Here is a 12,147-nt window from a genome sequence, read left to right on the forward strand (position 1 = left end):
AAGGTTCCACTGGTGGAGATCTTGAATCCACTGCCACTGGTGTGGATTCGCGGGGAGTGAGGGATCCAGCCACCCAGTTGACTGGCATCAGCTCTGTACAGGCTTTTGAATGGCCAGTTAAGGGAGCTGACGGTGGTTTTAGTTGAAATCCCGCAACCGCAGGTTTGAGCCCAAGATGGCAGCGCCTATTAATCGGCAACATTCACGAGGGGCTGCAGACTCTGGGGAAGTGGAGGACTGGAGCAGGGCGGGAAGATCATGCCCCATCTGAAAAGGAGAAGCGGAGGAGAAAACCCATAGGGACAGTGAACTAGGCAGCGGACCAGTGAGGGGCTCTGTGACTGAGGGACCAGTGCTTGCAGTGGGCTGCCGGCAGTTTGAGGCAAAGAACACGTGAAAGCTGTGGGCTGCTGGAGACTCATCAGAATCAGGATTTATTGTCATGAACAAGTCATGAATTCTGTGTTAAGTGGCAGCGTCACAGTGCAAACATTCATATTATAACCATCTTACAACATTATTTAAAAAATATAATAATAACAGTCCATAAAAAGTAAGGCAGTGTATTTGGTTCATTGATTGCTGTCGGGAGACTTGCGCTGGGCTGCGGACTGCTGGAGACTGGCTCAAACTGGCTGGAGGGGTACCCGGTATTGGAACCGGAATGTGAGGAGGTGCTGAAGGGTTCCTGACTGTGTCGGACGTTTGGATCTGGAGCTTGGGTTGCCAGTGATTTGAACTGGACTGTGTGTGTCCGCAGGAGCTGGGGAAGAACTAAAGGTGAATCTACGGACACTCAGTGACTGGGGAGACTATCTTTTGCTTCTCTCTCACTCTTGACTCTTAAGTAAGACTATAAGAGATGCTTAGGCAATTCCTGTTGGTGGTGAATCAGTTTGCATTCTGATTCTCCCCTTCCCGTCAAACTAGTTTAAACCCCAACTAGGTATATGATTAGTCAGGGTATCAAAGGTTATGGGGTGAAGGCTAAGTGGGAGAGTGGATCAGCTCATGATGGAATGGCAGGGTAGTCGTGACATGCCAAATGGCCTACTTTTCAGCTCCTATATCTTGTGGTTTTACTGTTTTATATTAATCTGGTTCATCAGAAAAATTGCTTTTTTTTTGAGAGGGGAAATAAAAGTGTGCTTTGGAATTAATAGGAATGATTTTCAATAGTTTGGACAATCTGCTGGTCTGGCAATGCCAAGTTCTAAAGGCGCCAGATTATCACACTTTTTCTATAATTTGGAGCAAATTTTTTTGTTAATGAAAAAATGTGAAAAACATCAAAACTTCACCTGAAAGAATAAATGATTTTCTTTTTGACAGAATCATCAAAACTATCTCGTAACTATAGTACAACTCCGATTATCTGAAATGGTTGGGACCTATCTTGTGTTGGATAAACAGTTTTTTTTTGAGAACTGGTCATTTTTTAAAAAAAGTTTAGAATCAACAGAAATTCACTTGTTACAGTGTTTAAACATCAACAAACAACAATGGAAGGCTTTTTAAGCATTAAAATAATGTTTAATTCTCACCCAAAAAAAATGCTGGCCACCGCCGACACCAACACCTCTCCATGAGGCTCCTTTCCTGCCAGGAGCCCGCTCTCCTTGATGACACTAGGACAAGGATTCTTCCCACCACTTGCGGCTGGGAGACAGTGGCATGCAGTTTGAGAGGGAGAGTTGGAGAGAAAAGTCAAAAGGGGAAGGTAAAGAAGAAATGGAAAGAGAGAGAGGGGAGGGAGTTACCTGAAACATGACAATTGTTCTAATTTCATGTTGAGTGAATTTTTTTTTCAACCTGTGAAGTCAGTTTGGCTCCAAAAAAGGTGGTGGATAAATGATGATTTCTGATTTGTTTCAGATATCCTCATTTATCTGAAGTTTAAAATTCTTTTTAGATAAATGTAGATTTTGGAGAATCCGATTTTGGATAATTGGAGTTGTACTGTATTGTTTTTCCCCATTACTCTCAGCCCTTCAAGAAGATGGAATCAGTTGACATGTTAATTGTGGCTCATGGCATTAAATTTAATGTCAGTGAAGGTTTTAAAGAGAATGTTAACACTAAAATTTTTGGCTTACAATTGTAAATGATTTTTTAATTAATTTGATTAATTAACCATAATTTAATAGATATGCAATTTCTAGAATGTATCTGAAATGAAACTCAAAAATTAGTGTTTGTTGTTTACATTGTACATTCTATTATAGACACTCCAGAGACGAGAATTTGTCCTCTAAAAAAATCTGATATATCTAATGTTTTATCGTCACTTCGACTTCCCATAACACAAGAAACATCCATGGTAAGAATCAGTATTACCGCCAATTTGTGAATATTTCTTTTCAGACACAAGGTCAGGAGTAAAAATGGACACAATGAGACATTCTGAATTTAAAAAAAAAATACCAAAGCTTTATTGTATAAATTCTCAACTAATCTGTTGATATGTTTATAATTTGTAAAACTTTGTTACCATGAACAGTCATTGAATTTAAATTGACACATTTATTTTGATACTGTGATTATTTTTAATTTATAAATTCAGCTGGAAACTCAAGTCAAAAGTAGTACAGTGGATGAAAAGCTTCATATAAATACAACTTCTAATGTTCAAAATACTGAGAAGTAACCGGTATCTGTTGGCGTTCACCAACATGAACAACATGCATGAGGGAGTCACGTGATGGAGTAGTGGCCGGACGGTGAACTCCAGCCCTCTCCAGAAAAGTCGGGAAAAACAAGAGAAAATACAAAGGCACAGAAATACAAGTTAAAGAAAAGTGAGCATAAAGGTGGAAAGAAGATGGAGACAAAAGGAGAAAAATCAAAATCAACGGAAAGAAGAGAGGAAGAGAAGACAACGGAGGAAAAAGGTGAAGGCCTTACCTGTCCGAAGAGGCCCGCTGTGGAGAGAGGGCCCCACTACCTCAGGTCGGTAGAAAAAGAACTACAACAATGGCTCACAGAGCCGAGTAAAAGTGCGCAACCGCGCATGCGCGACTCCTCGCGCATGCGCGATGCGCATGCAAAAAAACACACCGACGGGAGGGGGGACCAGCTGGGGAGTCGATCTCCACAGCCGGCAACGACAGCTGCAGAACACCTGCAGCAAGAAGAGACCACAGAAGACAATGGAAACAAGAAAGAAGAGGAGGAAAGGGCAGCAAAGAAACAACAGATGGTCAACCCAGAGGAAGAAGAAGAGGAAGAGTACAGTGAAATAGATAAAGGGAAAGGCAAGGTAAAGGATATACTTGCTCTTGTTAGAGGATACATGGAGTCATTTAAAGAATGGCAAACACAGGAATTCAATGATTTAAGAAGAAGAATAAACAACACAGAAGAGAAAATAAATAAAATGGATATGACCTTAACAGAAATGGGGAAAAAAATGGACAAGATGGAAGAACGGGCAGTAGCAGCAGAAATGGAGGTAGAAGACTTAAAAAAGAAATTGGAGGAATCTAATAAAAAAACTAAAGAGACACAAGAATTACTAGCCCAAAAAATAGATATAATGGAAAATTATAACAGAAGAAATAACATAAAGATAGTGGGCCTTAAGGAAGATGAAGAAGGCAAGAATATGAGGGAGTTTATAAAAGAATGGATCCCTAAGGCCCTAGGATGTCCAGAACTACAGCAAGAAATGGAAATAGAAAGGGCACATAGAGCATTGGCCCCTAAACCACAACCACAACAAAAACCAAGATCTATTGTAGTAAAATTCCTAAGATATACTACAAGAGAAAAGGTACTGGAGAAGACAATGGAAAAAGTAAGAGAGGGCAACAAACCACTGGAGTATAAAGGGCAAAAAATCTTCATTTATCCAGATATAAGCTTTGAACTCCTAAAGAAGAGAAAAGAGTTCAATACAGCAAAAGCGATTTTATGGAAGAAAGGATATAAATTTACACTGAAGCATCCTGCGGTATTGAAAATATTTATTCCAGGACAACAAAACAGACTATTCTCGGATCCAGAAGAAGCACGAAAATTTGCAGAACAATTACAAAAATAGACTGAGGGATGAAGACGGGTAATGAGAGCAAAAATTATCACGATTGATATGTATGTGGGTAAAGACAAAAATAGACTGAGGGATGAAGAAGGGTAAGGAGGGTAAAAATGACCACGATTGATATGTATGCGGGTAAAGAGGTATAAGAGTGAATAGAGACAACGGGCATATGTGAAAGTATCTGTAATTAGAGGAAAACATAGAGAGTATAGACAAGAATTAATAAGAGAAGGTAATGGAATAGAGAGAATAAGGAGGGAATTAAAAGAGTGACCTTTGTGACATATAAAAAGCGAAATCTTTTCTGGGGGGGGCTGGGTGGGGGAAAAGAGCGGTCACTGCAAAATCAGTTGACGCTTGCGAGTGGATTCGCAAATCCAAATGGAGAGGGGAGATGTGGTTGTCCGACAAGGGATAAAGGGCAACTCAGGAGGGGAAGGGGAGACTGGGGATAAAGAAGATAGAAATAGGAGAATAAGGAAAATGTTGGATGTTGTAGGAATGTTGTCTGGTAAAGAGTTGAAAATAAGAAAACAGAAATGGAAAAGGAGGAAAGGTAATGATGGAAAAACGGAAAGAGAAGATAAACAAAATATAAAATGGCTACGCTGAACTATATGACTCTAAATATTAATGGAATACATAACCAAATTAAAAGGAAGAAACTACTAAATTTACTGAAAAAGGAAAAAATAGATATAGCATTTGTCCAAGAAACACACTTAACTGAATTGGAGCACAAGAAATTAAAGAGAGATTGGGTAGGACATGTAACAGCAGCATCGTATAATTCAAAAGCAAGAGGAGTGGCTATATTAATTAGCAAAAATGTGCCATTTAAAATAGAAGAGGAAATAATAGATCCAGCAGGGAGATATGTTATGATAAAATGTCAGATATATTCAGAGCTTTGGAATCTACTTAATATATATTCACCTAACGAAGAAGATCAAAAGTTTATGCAAGATATCTTTTTGAAGGTAGCTAATACGCAAGGGAACATACTAATAGGAGGGGATTTCAATCTGAATTTGGATCCAAATATGGATAAAACGGGGAAAAAAATTAACAGGAAGAACAAAGTAACCAAATTTATAATTAAATCAATGCAAGAAATGAAACTTGTGGACATATGGAGGAAACAAAACCCAAAAGAAAAGGAATACTCATACTACTCGACTAGACATAAAACATACTCAAGGATAGACCTATTCCTGTTATCAGCCCACATTCAAGGGAGAGTTAGGAAAACGGAATATAAAGCTAGACTATTATCGGACCACTCACCCCTGTTATTGGCAATAGAGCTAGAGGACATCCCTCCAAGAATGTATAGATGGAGATTAAACCCCATGCTACTTAAAAGACAGGATTTTAGAGAATTTATTGAAAAACAATTAAAAATGTACTTTGAAGTAAATACGGAATCAGTGGAAGATAAGTTTATACTATGGGACGCAATGAAAGCATTCATTAGAGGGCAAATAATAAGTTATGCAACCAAGATGAAGAAGGACTATAACCAGGAAACAGAGCAGTTGGAAAGGGAAATAATAAACATAGAAAAAAAATTAGCAATAAAGGAAGATACAACCAAAAGAAGAGAATTGGCGGATAAAAAAATAAAATATGAAACATTACAAACATATAAGGTGGAGAAGAACATAATGAAGACAAAACAGAAATATTATGAACTAGGTGAAAAAACACACAAAATCTTAGCATGGCAGCTTAAGACAGAGCAAACTAAGAAAATGGTATTGGCAACAAGGAAAAAAGACAAACAAATTACATATAATCCAAAAGAAATTAAGGAAAACTTCAGAGAATTCTATGAACAATTATACCGAACCGAAAACGAAGGGAAAGAAGGGAAAATAGATGAATTTTTGACTAAAATTGAACTACCAAAACTACAAATAGAGGAACAAAATAAATTAACAGAACCATTTGGAACAGTAGAAATACAAGAGATAATAAAAAATTTACCAAATAATAAGACACCAGGAGAGGATGGACTCCCAATAGAATTCTACAAAACATTTAAAGACCTAATAATACTGCCCCTCCTGGATGTAATCAACCAGATTGATGAGACACAAAACTTACCAGATTCATGTAAAACAGCAATAATTACAGTGATACTAAAACAAGGGAAAGATCCACTCTCACCAGTGTCATATAGACCAATATCTCTGCTAAACACAGATTATAAGATAATAGCTAAACTAGTAGCGAACAGATTAGTAGAACAGGTACCGAAAATGGTAAATTTAGACCAAACTGGATTTATCAAAAAAAGACGCACAACAGACAATATTTGTAAATTTATTAACTTAATTCATGCAGTAGAAGGAAATAAAGCACCGGCAGTAGCAGTTGCTTTAGACGCAGAGAAGGCCTTCGACAGAGTAGAATGGAATTACTTGTTCAAAGTATTGCAAAAATTCAGTTTACCGGAGAAGTATATTAATTGGATTAAAGCATTATATAAGGGACCGTTAGCGAAAGTGACAGTAAATGGACATGTATCAAAGCAATTTAACTTAAGCAGGTCAACGCGGCAGGGATGCCCACTATCACCATTATTGTTTGCGCTAGCTATAGAACCACTAGCAGAATCGATAAGAAGAGATAATAATATAAAAGGAATAAAAATAAAAGACAGGGAATATAAAATCAGTCTGTTTGCGGATGATGTGATAGTGTACTTAACAGAACCAGAACTATCAATAAAAGAACTATATAAGAAATTGAAGGAATATGGAGAAGTGTCGGGATACAAGATAAACGTAAATAAAAGTGAAGCAATGCCTATGAATAACGCGGATTTCTCAAAATTTAAGGAGGAATCCCCATTCAGATGGCAAACGCAGGCAATAAGATACCTAGGTGTGCAAATAAACAAAAATCTAGGCCAATTATATAAACTCAATTACAATCCACTAATGAAAAAATTACAGGACGATTTAGAGCATTGGAAAGAGCTACCACTAACACTGATAGGAAGGATAAACTGTATTAAAATGAACATTTTTCCAAGGATACTATACTTATTTCAGGCATTGCCAATACAACTGACAGAAAAATTCTTCAAAGAGTTAAAGAAAATAATAAGGAGATTTTTATGGAGAGGGGGGAAACCGAGGATAGCACTAGATAAATTAACAGAATGGTATAAACAAGGAGGCTTACAATTGCCAAACTTCAAAAATTATTATAGAGCCGCACAATTAAGGTACCTATCAGATTTTTATCAAACAAGGGAAAAACCAGACTGGACGAGACTAGAATTAGATAAAATAGGGGAAAAGATACCTGAACACATATTATATAAATGGGACGAAAAATTGGTACAACATAGAACTTCTCCAGTATTACACCATCTCCTCAATATATGGAAGAAGATTCATGTAGAAAGAAATAAAATAAATTACCAAATACCAAAACTAATATTGACGCAAAATAAGCTACTCCCTTTTACAATAGACAACCTTGCCTTTAGAAAATGGGAAAAAAAAGGGATTAAAAGAATAGAAAATTGTTTTTCAGGAAGTAGATTCTTATCCTTTGAACAAATGAGAGATAAGTACAATATAACTGGAGATACAGCGCTGGCATATTACCAACTGAGATCCTACTTGAAAGATAAATTAGGAAGCAACTTGAGTTTACCAGAGGGAAGTAACCTTGAATATGTGATTACAGATACAATGTTAATCAAAAGATTTATAAAAAATATGTATATTAAACTGCAAGAAAAGGAGAATGAGGAAACAAATGGTAAAACTAAACAAAAATGGGAACAAGATTTAAATATAAAGATAAAAAAGGAAACATGGGAGAAGTTATGCTCTGGAACGATGAGAAATACAATAAATACGAGGCTGCGTATGATACAATATAATTGGTTACACAGACTATACATTACACCGCAAAAGTTAAATAAATGGGACCCAACAGTATCTGATAGATGTTTTCGATGTAAAAAAGAAAGGGGAACAACAATTCATGCAATCTGGACATGTGAGAGAGTAGAAAAATTTTGGGATGATCTCAATCAGATATTAAATAAAATAACAGAAAACAATATACCAAAGAATCCAGAGATCTTTCTCCTAAGTAACATAAAAAATAAAGAATTTGGAATTGACTTGGAAGATGCACAAAAAAGATTTGTCAAGATAGCCCTAGCCGTAGCAAAAAAATGTATTATGTCAACCTGGAAAATGGAAGATAATTTGAAAATACAACAATGGTATATAGAAATGAATAAATGTATTCCATTAGAAAAAATAACATATAGTTTAAGAAATAATATTGAAATATTCGAACAAGTATGGGAGCCTTACATTAAATACAATAGCGAAAACCTACCGGGAACAAACATTACCTAAGTTGATGGAAGGAGAAGAAAAGAAAAGAATGGACTCAGTAGAATTTCTGGTGTATTTTTGTTGAATGACAACATTGTCTAACTGAATTAATGCAACCTAGATTGTATACCTAAAATGGATGAGAGGGGGGGGGGTGGGGGGGTGGCTTGGGAGGAGGGAGGGGGGAGGGAGAAAAAGTCACTGTAAATGTGTGGAAAAGAAAAAGTGTATATCATGGCTATTGTGATTTATGGTGTGAAAAATAAAAAAAATTTTTAAAAAAAAGAAAAAAAAACAACATGCATGACATGAACAACTTAATAAAAAATACTTTGGACATTTTGGGATTTCCATGCAATTGGTACAAGAGATTGAAAATTACCTTTTAATGTGGGTAATCAATTAATTAAGTCACCTTTAATAATTAATTGAAAGCAAGCAATACTTACTATGTACAGTACCTCACTAATAATTGTCACAAAGATTTGACTACTGTTTGATCCCATGCTTAGTCATACAGCACAGAAACAGGCCCTTGATTCCACCATATCCATGCTGACAACCCCATACACAATCCCGTTTATTAGCACTTGGTCCTTGGCTTTCTATGCTTGTTAATTAAAATGTTTATCCAGTTCTTAAATTATTTCACCAATACCCTGTCATCTAGCATTTATTTCATTGTTACAGTCCTGTTTATTTTCAGCTGACATGAGGCCATTTTTGCCCAATAAGCCTAACATTAGTCCCAACAAATATTCTCTGTAACCTTGTTTTCCCACTTTATATCAACCACTTCTCCAAAGATTCTACCTCACATCTTGCACACTGGGAGCTATTTAAGTGACCGGTTAACATACTCACCTACTTTGGGTGATGGAAGAAAATTAGAGCACCTATAAGAAACCCATATAAGTCTCAGGGAGATTGTACAGTCTCCACACTGAGATCTGGAGAGGCCAAGATTGAACCCAGATTATTGGAGCTGTAAGGAGTAGCCCTGCAGTGACAAATGGCAATTGTAGAAAGACCAGCGATAACGACAGATCTCAATCAGATTGAAGAATTTTCAGAACATTGCAAAGTTCAAACCTGGCTGTATGAAGCAGAATATAATAATGTGTTTAAATAACGTGCAGGCGGCAAAAGAAAGATTGGGAAGTGCAGATTAAATTGAGGATGAGAGTTGAAAAAGAAAAAAATGGAGAAAATCTTTAAAACCCAGTACTACATTACATGAGAGATGAGATTTCTCGCATAAAACTATTTTTATGGTATGAAATGTTGTTCAGTGCTTTTATAAATACTGTCTTTTGAAAGTATGAGTCCTATTTTCAACTTTTTATAGTAAAATAAGACACCGCATAAGCACAGAGATAATGAATCTGTTGAGTAAAGTTTGTCTGGCAGGAACTTCGATTTCTCTCTTTAACTGCACATGTACAAATTCCACAGATTGCTGTCATATAAAACTAATAATGATAAGAACTGATCTGAACATAAAGATTCTTAATGCCGAATTCTGGACCACTGTTTTAAATATATTTACTTTGTACAGTTGTAATCTCTACTGAGGGAAGGTTGAGAAGTTGTGACAAGCCCTTGTACAACCTGCACCCTTAGCTCCTTAAGCAATCAAGAATACATCCCAATCAGCCTTGATCAATTTGTAATGCCTCTTCCTTGATTTGCATAGATCTATTATTTCTTATTTTCCACCAAGAGTGAGCAGGTTAAAGTTGTTGATAATAATATAGAAAAATGATTGCTTTAAAACTTTGCTCTCTTTTTGTTCATAGTACCAAATTTCAAATGATTTCGATGAGACTGAAACAGAACGACTCACTTCACAGAGGATTGACTTGAAGACATTTGGTTCACCAGGAGGTTTTACTGAAGACTTGACTCTTAGTGCAGTATTATTGAACGAGGATGATCCAGGAGTAACTGGTGAGAAATGAGATTATGGAAACTGATAGAACAAAGATTCTGTTAATAAGGCTAAGAGGTCAGTTTAGCTCAGTTTTGTTTTGAGTGAAATTATTTTTTGATGGTCTTAATGTACTCTTGTGGAATTATTGAACGTTGATCTCAGAATTTGTGAAGTAAGAAGATAAAAATATCAAGATTTCTATGGTTACAATGCTCACCACATTCTTGGTTTGTATTCCATACAAAGGCTTCCTATCATAGCTGTTCTATTTACAGATTATTGGTGCATTGTAATGCGTGGAAGGTTCTGTGGTTATTCTGTGATCCTCACCTCCCTGATACACAGATAGTGATAGTCCAAGTCGTCACACTGTAAATTACAAAGATCTGTAGTAACTATACATGATAGCGACAGGATCTTAGAGCATATTTAGCTTTTTAATACAAAGGATGAAATTGACATGGTTTGTCTGGCTTATATATTTTAATTATCAATTTATCTATATAAATTATTAATACCTGCGTGAAACATATTTAAAACTATGTGATCTACATGGTTACATTTCAGTGAAATGAGATTCAACACATTTGCACTAAAATATTCAAATTATTTTGAATGATGAATACAAGTAGGAAATAAAAAGGCTTTCTATTAGTTTTGTTTTCTTGAAATAACCATATAAGTCACACTGTACTGTGATGAGTTTATTTTTAAAAGTAACGAATGCGGTATAACATTTGCAAGGCTTAAATCAACATTCGTATTTGTAACAGTTTAGTTTAAAAATAAATATATTAACATTTTCAAAGCCTAGAGCTACTTTAGAGACAACAGCCACATAATAAAATTTTTAGCCATAATTGAATAACATTCCAAGTTTACAATTTTGTGTTTACAGCGTCAGCCCAGTTGTTCTCACAGTTCTTGAATTCTTTCCTGAGTCATTCATCTGGACCTATCTTTGATCTCATTGAATCTTATGAAGCCAGTTGTGATGAGCAGGTAACAAATTTAAAAGCTTATATTTTGCAATTTGCCTTTGCAGCATAACAAAGTTTACATATTGTAAATTGTGACATTACTCCATGTTTGAGAATCCTTCACATCTCCCTAATCTACTTCAAACTCCTGCATTAGATTCATTCAGGTTACCCTTACAGAATTTGCAAATTGACCCAAAAAATGTAAACAGCATAAAATTATCTGTTATAGAATTTATGCAGGAAAATGTTAATAAAAATTCGCCAACATGAACAAAATGCATGAGATGAACAACTTAAAAATAATTGTGTTGTTCTCTCTCTCCCTTTCTTCCCTCTTCTCTCCTCCCCTCCTCCTCTCTCTCTCTTTCTCTCCTCCCCGACCCATCTCTTTCTTGCTTCATTGATTTTGGTTTTTCAAATATGGCAATTTTGAGAACTCTGCAGAGTGTTAAAAGTCAGCAAACGTTTTTGGAATTTAACAGATTCATAACATTAAAGCTGTGTGATTTAATGACAGATTGATACTAGAGCGCATCGGATGTCCCCCAAAGTTCCTCAACATGATTATCCAACTGCACGAAAACCAACAAGGTCGGGTCAGATACAGCAATGAGCTCTCTGAACCCTTCTCCATTAACAATGGCGTGAAGCAAGGCTGTGTTCTCGCACCAACCCTCTTTTCAATCTTCTTCAGCATGATGCTGAACCAAGCCATGAAAGACCCCAACAATGAAGACGATGTTTACATCCGGTACCACACGGATGGCAGTCTCTTCAATCTGAGGCGCCTGCAAGCTCACACCAAGACACAAG

General features: G+C 36.2%; 1 protein-coding gene across 2 annotated transcripts in view; it reads left to right on the forward strand.

The window, feature by feature from the left end:
* The window catches only part of nup107 (nucleoporin 107), a 46,945-nt gene that overhangs the window by 9,332 nt on the left and 25,466 nt on the right, over positions 1–12,147 (forward strand). For both annotated transcript variants that reach the window (XM_069903903.1, XM_069903904.1), the window contains 3 exons: positions 2,226–2,320; positions 10,218–10,368; positions 11,250–11,353. In XM_069903903.1, the coding sequence (XP_069760004.1) occupies positions 2,226–2,320; positions 10,218–10,368; positions 11,250–11,353 (350 nt within the window). The remainder of the gene's footprint in view (positions 1–2,225; positions 2,321–10,217; positions 10,369–11,249; positions 11,354–12,147) is intronic.

The sequence above is a fragment of the Narcine bancroftii genome, chromosome 11 (assembly GCF_036971445.1).
Source record: "Narcine bancroftii isolate sNarBan1 chromosome 11, sNarBan1.hap1, whole genome shotgun sequence".
NCBI classification, from domain to species: Eukaryota; Metazoa; Chordata; class Chondrichthyes; order Torpediniformes; family Narcinidae; genus Narcine; species Narcine bancroftii.